The sequence below is a fragment of the Phocoena sinus genome, chromosome 8, assembly GCF_008692025.1.
Source record: "Phocoena sinus isolate mPhoSin1 chromosome 8, mPhoSin1.pri, whole genome shotgun sequence".
Taxonomy (NCBI): Eukaryota; Metazoa; Chordata; class Mammalia; order Artiodactyla; family Phocoenidae; genus Phocoena; species Phocoena sinus.
Window position 1 is genome coordinate 85,501,284 of NC_045770.1, and position 23,779 is coordinate 85,525,062.

General features: G+C 46.5%; 1 protein-coding gene across 3 annotated transcripts; it reads right to left on the minus strand.

Moving 5' to 3' along the window:
* Window positions 1–220: 220 nt before the first annotated feature.
* LMO2 (LIM domain only 2) lies at window positions 221–22,390 on the minus strand. Of its 3 annotated transcripts, none has more exons than XM_032641653.1 (4): window positions 22,331–22,390; window positions 10,795–11,020; window positions 6,486–6,701; window positions 221–1,870 (listed from the first exon to the last, which is right to left on the minus strand). In XM_032641653.1, exons 2-4 carry the CDS (start codon window positions 10,833–10,835, stop codon window positions 1,651–1,653), a joined length of 477 nt encoding a protein of 158 aa, XP_032497544.1. In that variant the 5' UTR covers window positions 10,836–11,020; window positions 22,331–22,390; the 3' UTR covers window positions 221–1,650. The 3 variants fall into 3 exon arrangements, with proteins under 3 accessions (XP_032497544.1, XP_032497543.1, XP_032497541.1); XM_032641652.1 differs by lacking the exon at window positions 22,331–22,390 and adding an exon at window positions 11,839–12,075; XM_032641650.1 differs by lacking the exon at window positions 22,331–22,390 and adding an exon at window positions 11,142–11,383.
* Window positions 22,391–23,779: the final 1,389 nt, after the last annotated feature.

Here is a 23,779-nt window from a genome sequence, read left to right on the forward strand (position 1 = left end):
GATTTGTTTTAAATAGGCCACCCTAAGCAGTCAAACTTCCCAACCACTTTTAGTATTTTACAGACCAAGAGAGCCATCACTTAATTATTTCTCCAGAAGAAGAAAAAAACCAAGCAAACCCTAGTGATGAACTTTTTAAAGGAATATCACAGTTAATTAATTGTAGCACTAGATGCATGTTTCTGATGTCTTGATAATTAAACACATTAAGACTTCTTGGTACTTGCCAACATTTTAATGTAACAATTGAAATACATCTCCCGTTAGTCTTTCATTGGGACGTTCTTGAACTAGTGAGCTGAGAGGTGATGACCAGCAGGTGGCGCTCTGAGTCAGTTCATGGCTGCCTGGATGCGGTGAAAGGCAACCGCACAGACAAGGTGCCTGCTTTAAATCCTCAAGGTAAAGTTCTCTTAACCACTTGTCATAAAATACCCTGAGACACACTCTTGGAAAATCGAAGTGTCAAGCTCAGCATCTTTGCCACATTTCAAACTAGGTAATTACCTTCTCTCCCAAGGGAATCTGTTTTATGTATTTGTGTCCTTCCTAGGTTACAGGTTTCCCAAAGGCAAAGATCTTGCCTTCTGTTCACTCTATACAATGCTGAAGTAAAATGCAGGTTTTACAATAGCAATCTAATTATTCTACATCCCTCTGAGCTACATGATGACCCGTTAGATACTAATTGCTAGTAATATAGAAACGTGCCTGCCTCATATAAACCCTAGCCATAAACTTGTTTTTATTTGACCTAAAAGTAAATTGCTTATTTACTTCTCCTTTACAATATAAAAAGCCATTTTTTTTCCTGCCATCCCAAATTGTAAGTCATTACCAGGTAAACAACACTGTATTTTAGTCAGTCATTTTTATTGTCCTCAGAGTTTTTTTAAACTACACACAACAAATACTTTGATATAATCTAAGATAATAAAATAGGTGAACAACTTTTTTTTTTTAGATTTACATTTGTATAGAAACAATCTGTAGAACTCCTCACTTCAAAACTAAGGTGTCTAAAAACAGTGATCCATCAGCATTGCTTTAAAGAATTGTTTGGTTAAAAGTTGCAGTTTTCATTCTCAACTGAAATGTTGTCTCCATGCAGTGTCCCTTGGGTCCAAAGCTTAAGGCCTTGGGAAAGTGGCCAAGAAGAAAAGGATGGCCACTCTTCTCTCTGTCCTTCCCTCTTGTGGAGGACAGTGGTTGGAACAGGGTTCTCATAAAAGCCGGGAAGAAAAGAAATCAATTGCACATCTCTAGTTTTCAAGGGTTAAAGACATAACAAGTCTGGGCAGAACAAGTCCCCATCTGTAGATGGGAAGTTCCATCATGACGGCACAGAACACTCTCTCCCTCACTAATCATGTCAGTTATTACCCACAGGCTGTGGCCATTGTCCATAAATTCTCCCTCAAGGCCAGTCATTTTGTCACGTTTAAGTTTTGCCCCCTTGCATTATGTCACTTGGATGCTGTGTATTGGTTCTTGGTGTCCAATTAGGGTCTTTCATCCCCAATTAGGGTCTTTCATCCCCTAAGAAATGTCTCAGCCCACCCTCAAATCCCCCAAAAGCCTAAGAGTGAAGACCCCACGGAGACAGTGACTTCAGTGAAACACCTCTCCAGAGATGCTGGGGCATCTGGCCTATATCATCCCATTGACCTTAGTCCACTCATAGATGTCCTGTTCACACACTATATCGGAGTTGATGAGGAGGTATCTGTCACCCACACAGAAATGCTTCTGACAGGCGGCACATTTGAAACATTCCAGGTGATACACTTTGTCCCTCACCCGCATCGTCATCTCGTAGGCACGGATCCGCCTGTCACAGGATGCGCAGAGGCCGTCCTGGCCAAAGAGCCTGGGGAGAAAACAGAGAGAAGAGCTAAAGAGACAGTGGCACAGATAATACTGGAAGAAAGGGCCTGAGGATGGGTTCCATGCTGTAGGCTGGATTCCCAAGACGTCCCAGCGAGGAAGAGCTGGGTCCAGATCGATGGCTGACTCGTTCGCAGTGCTTCCTAGAAGTGGGTCCTCTGGGATGAGACCGTATCTGTGGCATTTGTGTTTGGCATAACTCGTCCCTTTTCTGAGCTCTCTCCCTGCCTGCAGCCACCACCCTCCACACCTCCAGGTTGCCCCGGGCCCCACCTCTGTGGAAAAGACTCTCAGCTGAAGTGATTTCAGAGGTTAGGCATGGGTTGTGTGTCTCTTCCCAGGGGAACTTTCATTTTAGAAGAGGGGCCAGGAGTAAACCCCAGAGGCCCCTTTGAGAGGAAACTGACCAGGAATGCAACGAAATGGGCATCTTTCTGAGGCTCCCAAATTCTATCACATCAACAGCCACTAATTCCACCCATGCGGAGAGTTGGTCTTGAATTCCTTCAAAGGTACCAAGGCCATCTCCACATGATTGTTTGCTGGGACCCCAGCTTCTGGGAGACAGAGGGAGTTGAACCGAAAACACGCGGTATAGTTAATTGTGCCTCGGACATCTGGAGGATGGGCAGCATTTCTCCACATAGAATGGAAGATCTTAATTCGAGATCCTCGCTGCCCCAATGGCATGAGTCTCTGGAGAAACGTCTCTTCTGACATTGAAATCAAGACTCTCCTAAGTCTCAGCTGACAGGTTACTTATATTAAGCAACATGTAGTGCCGAAGTGGGAGACGCAATATGGTGGAGCCTAGTGCAGTGGTCCTCAAAGTGTGGTCCTGGGACCAGCCGAATTTGCATCACCCGGGAACTTGTTAGAAATGTTCACTCAGGCCCTCCTGATTGAGAAGCTCTGCGGGTGAGGCCCAGCCGTCTGTGTGGTCCTGAGCACAGCCAGGTGATTCTGATGCAGGCTGAAGCTTGAGAATCAGCCCGCAAGAGTGGGATAACACAAGCACTGGAATCAGAAGACTTGGGTTCAGCCAGCACTAGCCCTGAGTACCTGAGTGACCCTGGTGAGACCTCTGATTCCTCTGAGCTTGGCAGTGATCATAGCATGCCCCTCACCCGGCTGTTAAAGGATGGACGCAGCATGTCAAAGCACCAGCGTTCAAGGGCAAAGCCAGCGCTGGCTGGGTTTTAACACATCTTGGGGGTATTCCAACAGGGCCAGTCTTGCTGCCAGAAGTCATTTTCCCACATGCCTGATTACATGGCATGTCAGCAGGTCCTTTCCACGGAAAGCCTTCAGGGTGGTTTTAGGTGAATGCCTGTTCTTCTTGGAAGTTCTTACTAACTTCAGAAGAGCAGAGAATCAACTGGTACGTTCTGAGAGGTTCTAGGGGAGATGAGGGCAGTTGACAAATTTTGAAACACATGAACAAAATTAATGGAACCAGGAAGACGTGGTCTGTGGGTAGAGAACTCATGGTTACAGCCAGGCCAGCTAATTTCCCTCCGAATCCCGCTTTCCATTTGAAGAGCTCTGAGTGTTTTCAAGGCACCACCCGGGAGCAAACTCATTACTGGGGGAGAACATTTTATCCCAAGGCAGCAGATGGTGGAGCTGTAGGGAACTGCCACCCTGGAGGTCACAGAGTGGAAAGACAGTTCTGATTTCCTGATTGTTCAGTAAGTTGAGTTTGGGTCCAAGTGACTTACAAAACAGTGTGTGTGGAATGAAGCCAACCACCTGGGGGGTGTGACCCTTACGGAAGGAGAGCGTTTATTAAAGGGAAGTTGGGGGTAAATTACAACACACGTCAGGCAGCTAATGAAGGGAAGGATGAAGGACTTGTATTTGGGAGACAAGTTCAGGTCCCAGCATCACCTCTAACTAGCCGGGTGCCCCAGAGCCAATGACACCCTCTGCCCTGGCTTCTGTGTCTTAAGCTATAATGCAAGAGAACTGGAAGAGAAGGCCTCTGCAGGCCCTTGCAAGCTCTGGTTTGCTGGGACTTCACTAATGGTGAAAATAGCCAGGACTTGACATCTAACTTGGGCGTTCACCTCTGGCACCAAGAATTGGTGCCTTAGGCTGGATATCCCAGAAATAGACCCTGAGACCAGGATTTGTTAAGGATGTGTCATCAGGGAAAACAGGTAAGGTGGCAAGGGAAGCCGGACAGAAGGGGTGCAAGGCAAGCAAAGTTGCACACTCGAGGGGAGCTTCAGCCTGACTACACGGGGACTCTGGGGTGTAAGTTATGTCTCCAAGCGGCCCTGGCTCCCGGCAAGATTGCAGGACTTTGGTCTCCGACAGTGCCAGCCACTGGACCAGGTCTGTTGGGCATGGGGGGGAGGTGGGCAGTGGGCACACTTCTGGCTTTAACAGACACAGGTGCTGGCTGTTGAAAGTAAAACACTTAGGGGTGGGGAGGCACTGCACACAAAAACTGGTAAAAAGCGATCCAAGGGGGGATCTGGGCTGGGCACTGATATTAACAGTTACTCTTCGGTTCCCAAGAAAACAACATAAGAGCACAGGGTTTATTTAGGTTCTGCATGGGGGTCTCATGAATATTTGAGGCTAAATGTCTGAAAGGGACTGTAACAGGCAAGTCAAACACTGGAAACCCTCAGGGGGAGAAGTTCTCCTGGGGCAGGGGTGGGTGGGCAGGGGGAGAAGGACTGAACCCCATCATAGAACCCATTTCCTCACTCCTCCAACTTGCCTTTTGCAAAGACACTGCCAGATATGTCAAGAATGCAAGCAAACAAGTCCATGGCTAAAGGGCCATGCCTGCAGCAAGAAATGATTTTTCTCCTCCGTCAAGAGATGTCATGTCTGAAGCTCCCTCCTGCCCATTTTAATAACAATAATATAAATATGAAAGGATGGCTGGAAACGCTTGCACTAACACAGAGTTAATTAACATGTTGCCTAGGAATGTAACAGGGAGAAGAATTATTTCATGTCACCGAGACACAGGTTAATTAACACGGGGTTCTCCCAGACTGTTTTTTTTCTCTCCGTTTTAAAAATGCAAGAGATTAACAAGCCCGGGCAGCACGGGGTTTATTCTTGAATGTTATATAAAAACCGCAGAAATAGGGAGAAGCCCGGGCTCTTTTGACCTTACTCAATCTGTACTTCATTTAATAAGATTCAAATGATTTGACAGGGATGTAGTCAGGGGGCCCAATGGGAATCATTTACCCGTCTGCTTTCTGCAGTGTCTTGGCAAACTGAGAGCGAGCAGAACCAGGTCTCTATTTATCCCAGTTCTGTTTTCTTGTTACTTAATAAAAAATTGACCAAAATTAAAATCATGATCCTTGGAAACCTGCCTTCTTTTCTCTGAACCACCAAATTTGCAAGGACTTTATCAGGAAATTTGGGGGTGGGGAGCTTACTCTGTCAGTCTCTGGGTGAACAGATAAGCTTCCTTCACCATGGAATTGCCTGCATTTTTTTTTTTTTTTTTTAATGTAAAATGCTCTGAGGGCAGGTTTGGGAGAAAGAGCTGGCCTGGCAGCCAAGGGCGCTGGAGTCTAAACAAGCTTCCCTGGTTTGGGTGGTTCTAATGTATTAGGGCTCCATGCTCCACAGACCCTCTGCCACAGGAAGATGGCAAAAATCTGACAGCTACACAGTTAAGCAGATTTGACAGCAGAGGGCACAGAGTTACCTCTGCAGCAGCTAATATGAAACTGGAAATGCTAGAACATTCCGGGCAAAGGCACTCATCTGAGTGCTGGAAAATTCACATAGCCAAACTCATGACCCAGAGCATCCAAGATGGCCTCAGTGCCTGTCTCACTGGGTGTTCTATAGTTCCTATTTTGCCTTTCCATTCTTCCATTTCTTTGTTCATTAGATCGGAAAAGACTCTAATGATAAATGTCATGAGCAGCTAACATCTATTTCATCCTCATACTCATGCACCAAGCCCAGCACTTTACATGTATCACCCCATCTAATTCCCACCCCTTCCTGGAAGTAGGTATCGCTGTTATCCCCATTTTACAGATGAGGAAATCGAGGCTTAGGAAGGTTACGTAACTTGTCCAAGGTCACAGAGCTAGAAAGCAGTGGTGCCGGGGCTCAAACCTACAGCTGACTTCAGGGCCTTCCTGCTGTGACCGTCAAATCCTTGGAATGCCGTGGCGAGATCATGCTTTCTATTTTTAAATTTCTCATCACATAATATTGGAATCTTACAAAAGACTATTTGGAACCTATAGGTATATTTTGAAGCATTAAATGAGCTCCTAGGAGCCCACACTCAAACTTAGAAACTACAAAGCTCCCAGTTCCTTTGGCACGTCCTGTGCCTTCTCCCCAACCTTCTCCCCTTTTCTGCCCCACAGAGGGAACCGCTATTCTGAATTCTGTGTTCATCACTCTCTTGCCTTTAAAATATTAGAATTTGACCATGCAGGAATGTATCCCTGAGAACATGCTTCTCGAACAGGAAGAAAGGCCGACTGCTTCCCTGCATCGGGCAGCTGAGACCCAGCCTGACCTCACTGGGGCAAAAGGCAGGCACTGGGGGAGACAGACCCACAGCCCCAGGAGGGCAGCGAGGACAGTACCTGAGATAGTCTCTGCGGCAGAGCTTCCTGCCCAGCTTGTAGTAGAGGCGCCGGCCCACCTCGCCCAGCCGGCACCCGCAGAGGTCACAGCTGAGGCAGTCCTCGTGCCAGTACTGGTCGATGGCCTTCAGGAAGTAGCGGTCCCCGATGTTCTGCTGGCAGCCTCCACATGTCAGCAGGGATGGGGGGATCTGCAGCACCTCATCCACTGGCTCCCTGGAAAGAAGGCCAAGCATTAGGGATGACCTCATCTTGGGGAGACAAGCACGGGAGAGGGGTCAGGAGTCATGCTGTGCCCAAAAGGAAACCTCATTCAATTGTCTGTAGGTGACATAGGAGAAAGGAGGGGACAGCTTATACCTAGGGCAGACTGCAGAGAGACCCTGCCAGCCTTGGGTTAGGACAGGAGAGAGCTAGACCCTACACCCTAGATCCCGGAAGAAGCAAGTGCAGGGCACCAAGAGGCACCAAGGCAACTGCAGGTGGTACTGCACCCCTACCCACAGTCCAGCCCCACTTTCTCGGCACCTGTGGTCTCTCTTCTTTATCTCCCTTCTACTCCATCTCCACACCTCTCCTCTTTCCTCCTCACATACCCAGGACCCAAGGGCACTGCCCAAACCCAGAGGAGGCACCCAGGACTATAAGAGTTGCTTGCTGCCAGGACAGTGACTTCCTAGAGGGCTAAGAATCTGCAAATTCCCTTTTGAATCTCCGTGCCATCCTGCCTCAAACCCTTCCCAACTGCACAAAAGCATAGGTGAGGAAGGAAAAAGAAGAAAGGGACCCCAAGTTATTTTAGGTTGCTTTCTCTTTCCAAGATAAAAATTCCATCAGGATATAATAGAAATTCTCATTATTATTATCTTTTAATAGAAATTCCGCATCCCATCCTTCTTACTGAATGAATCCTTGGAGAAAAATCTCAGGTGTTAATTAAGGCCACTGTTAAACTTATAAAGGACGTCAAACAGAACTTTCTGCACGTCAACATTTTTACAGCAGCAAAACTGATGCGGATGAAGTTGATTTAGGAAAGAAAATGGGGAGAGGGGCAATAATTATTTTCGAGAGAGTGGAAGGCAATTAAACAGACTCTGAAATCTCCACCCAGGCAATTGTTAAGAGTGAGCCTGTGATGTGTGTTCTTTCACTACAATGTCATACGGTGTCTCCAGTTCACTTTGCTTCACTGGAATCTGAATACTTCTGTTTTACATTTTAAAAGAAATAACTTTATTTGCCAAAAGAAAATAAAGGGAGTGGGAGAAATGATTCTCTCACCAGATGGGACACAGGAAAAACAGTATACCTGTTGATCTGTGACAATTAACAAGTGCTTTCTTGAACCTCACTCAAACACAAATCTATTTTTCAAAATTCTATTATGTTTTGAAAAATGGAACTGCCTCCAACTGTGAAATTCCCAAAGGGAGTTTCCCCCTTGGTACTTTGAGGGTATAAATCTGTGTCTCCTATTTCCAGCTGACGCTAACTTACCAAGTGACCTTGTGTCCTGATTGGCCTGTGCCCACAGCACTCAGCGTCCTTTACACCTAGGGATGACAAGGCTCAGGGAACCAGTGTTGATAACACACTCTGACAGCTTCAGGTGACTCTGTCTGTAATGTGCATACCTCCCTGTGAATATTTAGGGCTACTGAAACCGAGCCCACACTTTGTAGATCAAGTATGAGGGTCCTTTGTGAGATGATCTCCTTTTAGAACAGGGAAATGTAAAACCCAAACCAGTTTCCTCCTAAGAACTCAAGACTTTGAATAGTTTTAAGAATTCACTGAAGCCTGGCTTGCTTTTCTTTGTTTCCACGGGTTATACATAAAGACTTCCATTCACCCTCCTGAAAAATAAAACACCAGCATTTTCACATGCATCACCTCAGAATCGCATCTCTTCCCTTTCCACAGCCCATGGTCTTACTTTAGGCTTTCAGAAACGCTCATGGAACCTCAACACTGCTGGATGCCCTGATGCTGAGCCTGCCAACCAACTGTGAAAGAAGAGAATTTGCACTTAGCTGGTGCAAAACTGCCTGGAATTAAAATGAACTGCTCTTGTTACTCACAGGGAGGCGGTAGGGGCCACTGGTGGCCCAGTAGAGGAAATCTCTGTGTGAATTCTGGCTGTCTTTCTGTCTAAATGTTTCATTTGCATATGCCTTGGCAAATTTCTGTGTGTAATTTGGAGATGCTGATCAGACTGACCTCAGCTCCACTGACCCAAGTATGTACACAATGAAGCTTCTGGTAGAATAGTGGTTCGCAGTAGAAATGGTAAGCAAAAGAGCTATTGTGATGGCCTGAGATGAGATAGGAAAAGGATAGGATAAGATATTGCTTCTATCTTTCTATAATTAATGATAATATCACATTATCTTTGGTGGATGTTCCAAGCCAATAACTGAGTGGGATTCACTCCCTAATATTTTATATTCTCCTAGAGCCTATCTGAATATTATACCTAAACACACTTCGGCCTGGATTTCTGGGATAATTTCTCAACAATTTCCAAGAGCGATAGGGAAAAAATGTGCTGCAGTAATTTCTCAATGAGCTGGTCCATCTCCAATGAGAGCTTGTCTGCATTGGGCAAATAGTGAAGCAAAGGATGGAGAAGAGCACCCTTCAGTAGGTGCCTGCTGTGTTATGAGGTAAAGATGTTTCAATTTTCCAATCTCAGTGAAAAAGCACAAACTTTGAAAAGAGAAACACTCCCTTCAGGGAACTGAAACCTCCAGATTTATCTTCTAATAAAAGGCTTAGTGATTGAGTTCTACTGATCGAAAAGGCATTAGGAGCCTTTCAAAGGTAATTCATCCAATTCACTCTCTTATTGTATTACTATGGTCTTGCCCAGGCTCTGAAAACTCAGGGCTAAGTTGTAATTCTCGGTTTGTTAAAAAAAAAAAAAGAGCAAACCACCCTTTAAACCCAGTGTTTTCGTAGATATATACTTTTAAAAAGGAATGTTATCTTTCTCCTGAGAATTTAAGGAAGCTGGGTTTTTGTTAGAACAAACCAGACTCCTTATAGAACTGGCATCTGAACCTTCAAGATTGAATAGGGCTGTTTATATTCTCACTAGATCATGGTACTTCCTGTGTTTTATGAGAACGCGCTGAGCTTTTATGCTCGTAACTGAGGGTAAAACCCAGGTATATAAACACCATAGGAGACTGAAATTGGGAGGAGGAGGTACTTCAATCAGGAAAGCACAATTCTTTTAAAGCAGAAAAAGAAAAGAAAACAAAACAAAACAAATGCCTCTTAAAAGCACAAATGGACAAGTCATTAACCAGCTCCTTTGGTCTGTGTAACAAATCCCTTCAAAGGATTAGATGGGGACTTCAAAGGAATAAATGTTCTCAAAACCAGACAGCTAATGAATCTTAAAAGGGCATTTGCGCTGACGGCTAAATGATATCTTAAAACAACCCTTTCTCCGCATCTTAACACTAAGGAATGGGCTGGAGGTAAACATTGGGAAGAGGGGTTACTTCAAACCAGTCAGAGCCTCAGAAAACAAATGCAGTTCATTAGAGCTCCGGTTCCCAGACTCCAAACCCTTTGAGACTGTGATAAAAGCCGTGAGACTCCGCTCCCCAGAAAAAATTCACCTATACGCAAAATGGTGCACTAACTTTCGAGGTTCAGTGGTCCCCATCGGTGGACCCCGAGGGGAGAGGCGGGGACGTGTATCCAGATTAACTCCGTGTTTAGCTGCTCTAAAGTCTCTGGAGGCCTGAGTGAGCTCCGAGGTGAATTCTCGCACCTCCTTACCCGCCGGTCCCTGGCGCTGCGGGCAGCCGCTCCACCTGCGGACCGGGAAGGGGGCCGTCGGGGACTCGGGAGGCCTCCACTTGTAATATCCCCCTTTCCAGGACCAAATGGACAAGGAGAAAGGGGACCGAGAAGGAACGAGAGGGGAGAAAGGAGCAGAATCGAGTCCTGAAGGCTCTCGGGACTGCACCTGCGCGCCTCCGACCTCCCCCTCTGCCTGCTCCGGTGTAAACTTTCTGGCCCGCAGTGGCTTTGGGGAGAGTCCCAGGTAGCCGGGAGGGGCCCACAGCGGCGCCGGGTCGACCCCCTCTTCCTGCCGCCCGCCGCCCAGCCCCTCTCACAGTGTCCCCGGAGTCACCCGATAGGATGCGGGAGCCCCGCGCAAGGCAGAGGAAACCAAGGGCACGCTGCGGGCGCGCACCTAGAGCCTTCTCGCCGGCCGCCCGCGCCACCCTGCCGCCCCGGGGCGCGAGGCCGTGGACATCGTGGGTGGCAGGGGCGCCGCACTTACTCAGACGGGTCCAGGCTCTTCCTCTCGATGGCCGAGGACATTGGGGAGGGAGGTGGTGTGCCAGGCGGCGGGGGCGCTCCCTTTGTGGCGCGGGGCTGGCCGGCTGCCGGGGCTCGGACCCCCTCGGATGCTCGGGCGCCGCCGCCTCCGCTCCTGCGCCTCCTCTTGCTCCGGCGCTCTGGCGGCGAGCTCGCCCCTCCGCGCTCAAGGACAGTCACCGCACTCCCTTCAAACGCCAAAGAGAGAGAGCGAATCACCGGGCTGCCGCGCGCCGCGGCCGAGGCGGGGACAGGGGCGCGCAGCCTGCCCCGGGCGGCTGCAGCTGCCGCTGCTGCTCAGGACTTAACCTTCCATCCCGGTCCCGCCGCCGCCGCCGCCGCCGCCGCCGCCGCCCGGTCCGGCTCGGCTCGCGCGCTGTCGCCGGCTCCGCGCCGCCCGCGGGAATGGGGCGCGACCTTCCGGCCGCCCCTCGCCCCTCGCCCCTCGCCCCTTCGGCCCGGGTCGCGGCGCGCAGCTAGCCGCCGAGGGCACGGAGGGGGCGGCGGCCTGGGGGCCGGGAGGGGACTGCGCGCCTCTCTCCCCCGGTTCCCTCCTCACTCGGGAAGGTCTATTTTCGCTCAGCTTCCCTCTGTCTCTGGTTTCATTTCCTTTTTCCTGATCACGATTCAAATACAATAGAAGGAAATCACATTTAAAGAGACAGCTGCCCGGTACCCACCCCCCCTTCTTTTTTCTTTTTTTTTTTTTAACGGGGCTCCTGGGGATTAGCGATACAAACAGCAGCAGCCGCGCCGCTGCCGCAGCAGCCGCCGCCGCAGCAGCCTCCGCAGCAGGACTGAGTTGGCGTCTTAAAGGGGCCAGCGTCGGGGACGGGGAGAGTCTCTCAGTGAACACCTCTCCTTGGAGAGGCGGCTGGGCTGCCTCTAAATCATTCTTTAGGGATGCCCCTCTTCGGCGTTGCCCTTTTGGTAAACTAAGATTGAAAGTAACCAGCGGGCCGCTCGAGGAAGAAAGAAAAGACAAGAATGCGAAATAAGCACATACAGAGATGCACGCGTTCCGAGTGGCGTTCGCGCCCGTTCGAGGTTCCAGGTCCGCGGACACGGAGCGCGGAGATGCCCCAGACAGCGCGGCTCTGCTGGGTGCGGACTTGTGACTGCGTCCGCGCTCCAGACAGGCGACGGGAACTGTGCGAGCAGAGGCCGCACGGGCTGGGTACGCCTGAGCAGTGCCAGGGGCTGCTAATCCCAGAGGGAGCGTGGTTGGGAGGGACCAAGCTGATCTCAGTCTCCTCTCCATCTGCTGGCGGCGGAATTCCCTCCCTCAGCATCTTTCAAAAATCGGACTCCTGCGGTTAAACTGGCCCCTGTAAAGTGCCAATAGTACTCTGCACAGAGAAGAGTGCCTCTCCAATGAGGGAGAGACTATTTTGCCCTGGGTCAGGGAAAGCGAGAGAAGCCAGACTTGATTTTCGAGTTCAGGTTTCCCCTCCAACCTCAAGGGCAAATTCTAGGAAGAGGGAGGAATGCAGAAGGGGAGAGGAGGAGGCTAATAATCTGCTCTTGTGTAGAGCAAAACTTCACGTCCCTTGGGCCTCATCAGAATTCCTTGAAAATAACTGCATTCGGAAATTATTACTAAAGGCCTACTTGTGCATGACACCAGTCACAAGTCTTGTAAAGAAGAAACTACCAAGTACTTTCAGGATCCATAGTTTTATATGAGCAGTCTGGATCATGGTCATGGATATTGTATTCCCATTTTAAAGATGGCACTGAAGGACCTGGATGAATTCACCCTGAAAGGTGGTGGCTGAAATCAGAAGTGCATCCCTGTAGGCATCGTTTTCCCTGTTCAGAGCTTATCCTCAGTAACTTCTCACACGTAAAACCAGAATTTACTATTGCTTGCATGCTCTTGTCCTTCCTTTCCTTACCGCCATGTCCAAAGCTTGGGTCCCTATGGGTATAATTAAAATCTCTCCCAATCTCCACCCCTCCGGGGTGTGTGTGTGTGTGTGTGTGTGTGTGTGTGTGTGTGTGTGTGTGTGTGAAAGGAAGCCTTAAGAGCAGCTTTGGGTCCAACTCAAGGCTTTCTTGAGTCTCTGAAAAGGCTTTCTCTGCTCCTTGTTTTTAATTTAAAAAGGGAAAATGCCTAGAATTTTTAGGTCAGCCTAAATTATGTGATAACCATGTAACCTACTACTCTACAATCGGAAATGAAAATAAACATATATATAGGCTGTGAGGAGCAGTTCACCTATTTACAACCAGTCAACGTGGTGATTAAATGCTAGGACTTGGGCATCCGACTGCCTGGATTTGATTTAAGCTCTTAGTTATAAGCTAGCGGGGCCTATCTAGGAAAGTTACTTAACCTCAGGAGGCAGTATTGGTAGTGGCTCTGGAGTCAGACAGCCTGCACAGCGACCCACCATTTCCCACCTGTGAACCTGGGCAAACAGCAGGAATTTAAATGCCCAAGATCCTCATCTGTCAATGGGGGTGCCAGAATCTATTGATTAGTTGTTGTGAGGATGAGTGATTGCATGCAGTGTGGCCCTTAGACATGTAATGAGCTGGGGGAAATACAGACATGAGATTACATACATGGATAGCATTTGGTGTGTATTAAGCTCTCATAAATGGTAGCTTCTGTGTTACAGCAGACTATCGTTGGGAGAATTTAAAAAGAGTTTGAAATTAAATTTAAAGGTGAGCTGGGGGTTAAAAATAAGAATTTTCTGCCCAAATTAAAATAACTGTCCCATTTTTTAAAAGCAAACAGAGGAGGGTCCCTTCACTTCACCTCCTTGTGCTCGTATACAAAACATATATGCATTTTCCACTTCAATGTTCACTGCCTTGGTGATTACATGATATGTTTGCATCTGCTTGCTTTTATTAAATCTGATAAGTTGCTTCCAACCTTGCTATATAGTTTTGCATGGAGCTTAAGTTAGTTGTTATATTAAATATATCCTTGGGTTCCGGAGGTAACCTCTAAACGGCCAACTTTGGGGGATGAAGTTTCCTTTTAATAATATGCTTCTGTTTTGACCCGAATGTGTAAAGAAAGAGCGATTACTGCCGATGACTTTGGGTCAGTTTCTTATCTCTCACCACTCTTTGGGGAGAACTTCCTTAGAGAAAATGAATATTTGAAATGGTATCTTAAGATTTCAATTTCACACACAGTAGTTGTAAGAAATAACTGCCTACCGGTGGGATTTCATTTCTATTCAACGGGCAATTAAATTGCTCAAATTTAAGTTTAACATTTAGAATCGAGTCTCAAAATGTGTTTTCATTATGACTAATTTTAAAGCAATCATGACCTTATTGTATCCTTCCATAGCAACCTTATGCCTTATGCAGAAGAGGGACTCAGTAACTATGAGGCAATTTGAACATGTAAAATGGTTCTTGAGAGTTGGGGAAATCTATACTTGATCCCTATCCAGTGGGATTGTAATTTAATTCCTTTTGCCTTCCCCCAACTCCTTGCAGATCTTAAATACCCTAAAATTTAGAAAATTTCCAAGTTTTCCATCCTGAATGTGAATGTCAGAGGAAGACTGAATGAGTTGGCATGATGAATCTGACCCTAGGTGGATTACTTTCTTCCTGTTGGCATTTTCTATTCTTTTTTTGCTTATTACATCTACAGTTGTTTTCTCCGGAAGAGCAGTTTAAGTGACTAAGGCTACATTTCTTTGTTAAAATGGACTTCCAATAGAAAGGAAAATGCAAATGTCATTGGGAAAATGTCAAGAATGACAATTTACCTCTTTTATTTTTTTCCAACCATTAGAAACCAACTTGTGTCATATACCTGTTAGTTGTGACATTCACATACAGGAACAAAAATAAAGGTTTATTTTATTATGGCTTCAGCTCCCATGCAAACGTCTTTAAACTACTCAATGGTCACAAGTATCTGGCTTCCAAACACATTTCAGAACATTTCAGGGCATATTGATGGATATGTTTTCAGAATGTTAGACCTATTAGTGATCTTAGTGATAAATAAAGCAGATTTCCTATACAGTAGAAAAGAGCTCCAAAAATCTAAAACAAAAATCTTTATCAACCGAGTTTAGGAGATGAGCATAGGTGTCAGAAGGCATAGCTCAGCTGTTTACTAGCTGTGTGACTTGGGGGAAGTTACTTCACCTCTCTGAACCTCAGTTTCTATATTTGTCAAATGGAGGCAATAGTAACACTCAGCAGGGCTGGGACTAGGGTGAGGCCATAGGGATGCCTGCTTACTTCACAGGAATTTTAAGAGGATTTAATAGGATAAAGTGTGTAAAAATGCTTTGTACAGTGATGGTGCATAATATATGCTCAGAAATGATACCTGTTGTTCTTACCCTATCTTTCAGAAGTCATCACCACCGTATTAGGTAGCAACAATCTCCCAGCTAGTCAGGACATCTGGCAAAGAATGCTGCGACTGGGGTGCTGTAGAAAGAGCTGAAGTGTGCCTAAGACATCAGCAGGCTTCAGGCTTGGGGAGCCCCCATATTTCAACCGAAATGCAGGATTGTGCCCATTTAGGTCCTGGGTAGGCTGCTGACAGCTTCACTGCTTCCCTACCACATTGCCTGTTTCAGCCACATCCCTGATTTTATTCATCTGCTTTTCCCCTTTCCAACAACTTCTAAATCACCTTTTACAACTAAGACAAGAGGCAAAATCAAGTGCTAAAGTAACTGTCCCCAAATGTCACAGCTCCACAGCTAGGTCTTAGCAGAGTTAACCTCACACCATGTCCTAGTAGAAGGAGCCTCTGAAATGTGATTTCCCAGCTTGCTCCTTGGAGCAGTAGGGGTTCTGAAGTGCTTCCCTAGTGGGCTCCACCGTCCCTGCTCCAACTGTAGCAGCTCTGCACTTATTGACATGTTGCTCAGCCTCTCTGGACTTTAGCTTCTGCATCTGTAAAGTGGGCATATTCAGAGTACCTATCTCATGGAGCTGCTATAACAATTCTGTGAAAGAAACATATAAGGTGCTTGGAAAGGAGAGTGGCACATAGTAAGCTTCTGTGGAAGATTTTGCTTATACAGAGAGATTCCAACTTTAAAATATTTGAACAACCATTGGTGATTCAGAGCCCCTTTGATGGACAAGGCAAATGAGACATGGAGTCAACAGCTCCTTCTTCCACCTCTGCCCCCATCAAATCCTCCCCCACGTTCTCTCTTTGGGTACCAGACCTGAACTTATCTGCTGCTCTGTGTTCAAGGGGGAATCAGAGCTGGGTGAGCTAGCTGACTCACAGAGCTGTCCCGGGGCCCTTTGCTCACATGCTCCATTTCCTCTCTTTAGCTGCTCAGAGGCAGCCCCACCCGGCTGACACACCACAGTGCCTGGGACCCTGCAACAGCACATTTGAGATCCAAGCTCCCTTATGTGGCCTAGAAAGCTTTATACTATCTGGCCCCTACTACTCTTTTCCATCACAACCCCCTCACTCTCTCTGCTTGAACCACACTGACCTTTTCTCTATTCCTTAAAACAAACCAAGCCGACTCCTATTGGAGGGCTTTTGCACCTGCTCCTCCCTCTGTCTGAGATGCTCTTCCTCTAGATCATCCCATGGCTCCCATGTACTTCACTCAGGTTCAAATGTTTACCCTCATAAGAGCCTTTTAAAACCCCATTTCTCACCATTCTCCATCTCCTCATCCTGCTTTATTTTTCTTCCTAGTGTCATCATTACTTATACTTTACATATGTATTTGTAGTTTTTTATGGGTTTGGTTTTGGCTTTTCTTCCCAGCTAGAATGTAAACTCCATGAGAATAGAAATTCTTTATGACTTGTTTCCAGTTGTGTCCTCAGGACCTAGAATGTGCCTAGCACACAGTAGGCCCTCAATAACTATTCAATGAATGAATGTACAAATGGTAGCCTTCCCCTTTGGCCAAAGCATGCCTGCATTATGCTCTCTGGGTAAAAGTTAAGAAGGAACTTGAAGATCCCTTGTCTTCCTTGAGCATCGCTTTTGGGAGATGATAAGGGCCCAGATACCATTCAGATGCAGACCTAAGAGTTTGGTTTGGGAACGAGATCAAGCTCTTGGCTGCTAGGAACACGCAGATACAGGTGTTTTCAGGAAGCCACAAGGCCCCACTTTGAAGCTTGAGTCTCCACTGCAGGGCCCCCATACACACAAGGAGATGTGGCTACAGTGGACCAATGTGTAGGATGCAGTCAATTACATGGGTAAAGGCACAGGCTTTGGAGACAGACAGGCTTATGTTTGAGTCCTGGCTCTTTCAGCTACGTGATTTTAGGCAAATTATTTGACAGTCTGAGCCTCAGTTCCGTCACGCGTAGAATAGGGATAATTATATCTTCATCGCAGGGCGGGAGCAATAAAATGAGGCCGTGCATGTCAAATGCTTAGCACAGTGCTCAGTGGACGACAGCTATTATTAGAGTTCATTAAGCAAAGAGAAGCTCAGAGGAGGATAGTCGACCAGGGCGGGCCTTTCTTGACACAGAGGTGGATAACTGGAGTTCTGCCACAATGAGGGCTCAGCCCAAGCAGGTGGGGTCAGCCTCCTTGCCTGGGGGACCCTTGCCTAATCTTACCTTCTCTGGCAACCCCCAACCCCCACGGGGCAGATGGGTTAGGCTTGCAGACACCTGGCCTAGCTTCATGATCAGGAAGGCGACATAAAGAGATGGTGTCAGGAGCCTGTCCTGGTCACTGGCTCTTCAGGGTTGGGGGAGTCTCTGGTCTGAGACACTGCACTCCAAACACACCTTCCATTGGAGGAGAGGCCAGGCTGCTTCCAGGGAAGTGGTGTTTTCTGGCACTCGTGTCTAGCTGAGGGCACTGAGCCTGGCAGGGGAAGAAGATTCTGGCCTTCCTGATGACACTTGACTTCCTAAGCTTAAACCTCAGCGGAAAGGAGTCTTGTGTGTGACGCTCCTAGAAATACCAATTGCTGAGGGAGGTAGCTTTCAGCCAAAACGAGGGAAAGAGCTGCTTGCTTCTTCCTGCCAGTTTTCTCTGCTTCCCTTCAGCTGCCCGTCATGTATCTGACTGCCAGACTAACCCATCTGGAATACTGTTTTCTTCACTGTTACTACCCTGCTCAAGAATTTGCAATGGCTCCCTGTTTCCTCTGATTATTGGCGAGTAGCTTAACCTCTTGGGACCTCGATGTTCTCATTTTATAGAGGAAAGAGGTTGACTGGAAGGTTAGAGCTGCAGCTCTATGTGTGATTCTGTCCTTCTAGCAAATCAAGACCAAAGTCCCCATGATTCCATTAAAGGTGCCTGTGATCCTGCCCACGCCATCAAATGAACTTCATATCCCAAAGCCCTAGAGCCTGAACCTTCCCACCAGGCAGGCTGCTCCTCTTTGACCTCAGACATCCTGCTCATGACCGTTTCTACACACTGTCTTATTCTGTTCTTTGTATCTGGAATGTCTGTGCTTCAAAACTTTGGTGCTAGAAGAGCAGAGGGGTTAAGAATAGAGATAAACCTGGTTTCTAGGCTCCACTTTACAACTTACTATCTGGATAATTAATCTTAGGCAAATCTCTGTGCTTCAGTGCTTGCAGTGGTAAACTAGAGGCAATGATAAACATAGGGTAAGGAGGCATAGCTGAGATAATGTGTGCAGCAGGCAGAGCACAGAGCCTGGCACAGGGTGAGCGCTCGGTAAATGGCAGTCATTACTGCAGATAGTACAAAAGCCTCCGACTCCTCTCTGCCTCTCCAAATCAACCTGGACCCCACTCAAGCCACATCTTTGCACTGAAGGTTTTTCTGTCCCCTGACCTCAACTCCTTCCAGCTCTTGGCTCTAGGGCCTGGTTAGGTGCTCGTTAGACTCTGCCTTGCAGTGCCATAATTTTATGTGTGCATACCATCTTGCCACCTTGTAAGTGACTTATGTTCTTAGAGAAGAGAGGCCATGATTTTCATTTTTACTAGTTCCCAGGGTATTGATATAAATTTGGAGATACTCAATAATTCCTTTTGAATTAAAGGCTTCAGATATCACATGCATGTTATCAATTTCCCAATTCTAGCTTCACACTGACATTCGTCAAGACCTGAGGGTCTCCCCAGAATCGGTATTGAGGATGGCCCCATGCATTGACAGTCATAAACTTCTTAAAAACCTGGCAACTCGAAACTATAAAGCTCTTAGAAGAAAATGTAGGGTAAAAACTACATGACATTGGATTTGGCAATGATTTCTTGACTATGACACTAAAAACACAGGCTACAAAATTAAAAACAGATACATTGGACTGCAATCAAAGTTAAAAACTTGTGTGCATCAAAGGTCAGTATCAAGAGATTAAAAAGGCAACCTATGGAATGGGAGAAAATATTTGCAAATTATATATCTGATAAAAGGTTAATATCCAGAATATTTAAAGAACTCCTGCAATTCAACAGCAAAACCCCCAAAAACCCAATTAAAAAGTAGGCAAGGACTTCCCTGGTGGCGCAGTGGTTAAGAATCCGCCTCCCAATGCAGGGGACACAGGTTCGAGCCCTGGTCCTGGAAGTTCCCACATGCTGCAGAGCAACTAAGCCCGTGCGCCACAACTACTGAGACTGCTCTCTAGAGCCCACAAGCCACCACTACTGAGATCGTGTGCCACAACTACTGAAGCCTGCATGCCTACAGCCCATGCTCTGCAACAAGAGAAGCCACTTCAATGAGAAACCTGCGCACCACAATGAAGAGTAGCCCCCACTCACCGCAACTAGAGAAAGCCCGCGTGCAGCAACAAAGACCCAACGCAGCCAAAATTAAATAAATTTTAAAAAACTACAAGGAAGAGAACTAAAAAATTGTTTTTATTTTAAAAAAGTAGGCAAAAGACTTGGAGTGATATTTCTCTAAAGAAGATATACAGGGGTTTCCCTGGTGGCACAGTGGTTAAGAATCCACCTGCCAATGCAGGGTACACAAGTTTGAGCCCTGGTCCTGGAAGTTCCCACATGCCGCAGAGCAACTAAGCCCGTGCGCCACAACTACTGAGACTGCACTCTAGAGCTCATGAGCCACAACTACTGAAGCCCACATGCCTAGAGCCTGTGCTCCACAGCAAGAGAAGCCACCGCAATGAGAGGCCCATGCACCGCAACAAAGAGTAGCCCCCGCTCACCGCAACTAGAGAAAACCCACACACAGCAATGAAGACCCAATGCAGCGAAAAATAAATTTAATTTAATTTAATTAAAAAAAAAGAGGATATACAGATGGCCAATAAGCATATAGAAAGATGTTCAACATCACTAATCACTAGAGAAATGCAAAACAAAACCACAATGAAGCACCACTTCACACCCATTAGGACGGCTGTTATCCCCTAAACAGAAAATAACAAGTGTTGGCAAAGATGTGGGCAAATTGGAAATTCTGTGCTCTGCTGGTGGGAATATAAAATGGTGCATGCAAGTTCCACAAAAAATTAAAAATAGAATTACTATATGAGTCATCAGTTCTACTTCTGGGTATATACCCAATAAATAAATATGCATACAATGGAATATTATTCTGCCTTAAAAAAGAAGTCCTGTCACGTGCTACAATATGGATGAGACTTGAGGACATTATGCTAAGCGAAACAAGCCAGTCACAAAAGGACAAAGACTGTATGATTCCACTCATAGGAAGTACCTAGAGTAGTCAAATTCACAGAGACAGAGAGTAGAATGGGGGTTGCCAGGGGCTGGGGGGAGGGGGAAATTATTTTTTAATGGATATAGTGTTTCAGTTTGGGAAGAATAAAAAAAGTCCTGGGCTTCCCTGGTGGCGCAGTGGTTGGGAGGCCGCCTGCCAATGCGGGGGATGCAGGTTCGTGTCCTGGTCCGGGAGGGTCCCGCGTGCCGCAGAGCGGCTGGGCCCGTGGGCCGTGGCCGCTGGGCCTGCGCGTCCGGAGCCTGTGCTCCGCGACGGGAAAGGTCGCAGCGGTGAGAGGCCCGCGTACCACAAAAAAAAAAAAAAAAAAAAAAAAAAAAAAAGTCCTGGAGATGGATGGTGGGTGATAGTTGCACAACAATATAAATATGCTTAATGCCACTCAACTGTATACGGGGGAGTGGTTAAAATGGCCAGTGTTATGCCCATGTATATTTTTAACACACACACACACACACACACAAAATCTAAAAGTTTTTAGATAAAATTTAAAGACATTTCCCTAGGTGCAGAGCTGTCCAAGGTGCAGAATTTTACCTTTCATTTCAGGGAGCTCACAACATTCTCAGGTTCATCCATGGACCAATTTGACAACCCCAATGTATGGTGAAGCCAGTCCCGTGAGCTCTGAGACATTCTTCAGGTCCCCAATGGCAATTCCTGCTCACTTATGCCCCCATCAGCAGCACTGATCCCTGACTTCTAGATGACCTTCTTTGCAGGAGCCCACTAGGCCCCAAGGACAGGGGAAAAGGGGGCAGCTTGTTATTAGTAAGTACAGCCACATCCTTAAAGGGACTCATGCTCTTATAGATTCCTATCTGCCCTGTCCTCTGAGAAGCCAAGGGTTAGAGTATAGCAGGTACAGGTTCCATTTGGGGTGGGGATGGCTGGAGTAGGGGGTCTCATGTAAGTAGAGCATCTTTAATGCTCCCTTGAGGCCACAGCCCCTCTCCAAAGGCCCCCAGGATGCTCGTGGGCCAGTTCAGCTCCTCCTATGGTATCAGGCTACAGTGCCTCCCATCCCATCGCATTGCAAAAAGCTGCCTTGGGTCGTAGCTTGCAAAGGAAGAGCTATTAAAACCTTTTCCATTTGTATTTCCTGCGTGGCCCTCCATCTGGAAATATCTTTTATCTGGCAACTTTTACAAAGCTGAATCTTGAAGGAGGTCCTGGCAGGTTTATGCTGGCCTCTCTATCACTCCAATAAGATATTTCCATCCTAACCTTCACCAGGGTCAAGGAATCATGACTTGGTCTTCAAAACAGGACTGGCATGGCAGCGATTCTTTCTGGCCCTGAGGCATCTTTTTAACCCTGAAAACGCCCACTTGGAGGGCAAGAGCGAAATCTAGAAGATTATTATACGCACTCTCTCTCAGCTCAAATGTTACTTCTGCAGGGAAGCCTCCAGCCTCTCATGACTAGATTAGGACCCATCATTATATGATCTCACTCCCAGGTTTTTTTAAATTGTTTTTTTCCCTTTTTTTTCTTTTTACTTATTTATTTAAGTATAGTTGATTTACAATGCCGTGTTAGTTTCTGGTGTATAGCAAAGTGATTCAGTTATTTTTTTTCAGATTCTTTTCCATTATAGGTTATTACAAGATATTGAATATAGTTCCCTGTGCTATACAGTAGGACCTTGCTGTTTATCTACTCACTCCCAGTTTGGATCACAATTGGTAATTCTATGTTTTGTGGTTGTTAAGTTCTGTTGAGCTCCCCCAAAGACTGCAAGCTCCTTCTGCTTGGAATTGAATCCAAGAGCCTAGCCCAGCACTTAGTAAGTACCCAATACTTATTTATTGAAGGAATGAATGAATAAAACTCATCTTACCTGCCTCTCCACCAGTTACTTCAAGTCCAGGTTGAAAAATATCTTCTTTTCAGAACTGGTGTTACTGAAAGAAAAAGAGAAACTCTCTGGTAGGTAGCTAGAAGTAGAATGGGGGTGGGGAGGAAGAGTCCTTTATCTTCAGTTAGAGAAATGTTTCCACAGGTCCCTGATAAACTAGGGACAAATACCTCCAGGGCTCTGCGATAGCCTGAGTGTCCTCGATAGTGTAGCTGGGTGGTGCAGGCTGAGCTTTGGCATCAGGGCAAAGGGATGGATTCTAACGGTTTCTTCACTGGTTGAAAAGGCTGCTTCCTGCCCAACTTTTTTTTTCTTCCTTATGTACCAGCTCAGCTTACAACGTGAGGGAGCAGCCCCCTTCTCCAAATGAGTGGAAGCCAGTAGAGCAGGAACGTGTTTATTGCTGCTGTTGGGCCCTTCAGTTGGATGGGCCGGCTGCTCTGAGAAGGCGAGTGTCCTGTTTGTGCCTTACGCTTTGCAAATCTCACATCCCTTTAGGTCTCAGAAATATGTCCGCCCCACCCCCCCACCCCCCCCCCCCTTGCCCACTGAATTAGAAAGGGCAAGTAGCCAGGCTCCCTTTTGATAGGAGAGGAAATTAGGCCAAAGCCCTTCCAAACCTGAAACCTGCCTAAACCAGAGTGCCGTAGGACATATATTCATTGGACTCTGGCATTCCTGCTCACAAGAAGGTCTTTTGAGAATTTATTTTTCAAGAGGAAGAGTTTTATTGGGCAAAAATCAACTTAGAGGCTATATTAACTGCCTACTAAGTGGTACTTGTTGGGTCTGTCTTTCGAGTAATTCAAACAGAAGATTATAGTTAGGAGTAGATGCGCCTATTGTTGTAAGTAATTGCTGCCTTTTATTGAGCACGTACTATGTGCCAGGAATCTTAAATCTTGTTTTTTGTCCTATTTTAATCCTAATATAACCTTCTGAGATGAGTAGTAGTATTATTCCAATTTTACAGATAAGGAAACTGAGGGTCACAGAAGTTCAATAACTTGCTCGGGTCACACAACTGCATAAGTGTAGGAAACGGGATGTGAACCTAGGTCTTCTGACTTCTGACACTCTTACTCACCGTGTCAGCCTTTCCCAAATTTCCTGCATTTGCTTGTTAACAACACATATTCTGGGGCCCACACAAAATCTACCAGATCAAAATCTCCAGGGATTTCAGAAAGTCCCTGGACACCCAATCTAAAGTAGCCTTCTCCCCAGGCAGTAACACAGCACTATTTTATTTTCATCACTGTACTGATCACTATCTGATCTTTTCTCATTTATGAATTTACATATTGTTTTTCTTCCTCACTAAGTGACAAGTTCCGTAAGTGCAGCGACAGGACGCCCAAAGTTTTATCTCCAGAATACTAAATGGGAAGTAGTACCTAGTAAGTACTCAATACATATTTATTGAATACA

Excerpts from the sequence above, each read along its gene's own strand:
- LMO2 (XM_032641650.1), bottom strand. Across the intron at positions 6,702-10,794 it reads AAGAGCCTGGACCCGTCTGA|GGAGCCAGTGGATGAGGTGC; the intron begins GTAAGTGCGGCG and ends CCTTCTTTCCAG. Across the intron at positions 1,871-6,485 it reads TGCCGCAGAGACTATCTCAG|GCTCTTTGGCCAGGACGGCC; the intron begins GTACTGTCCTCG and ends TTTTCTCCCCAG.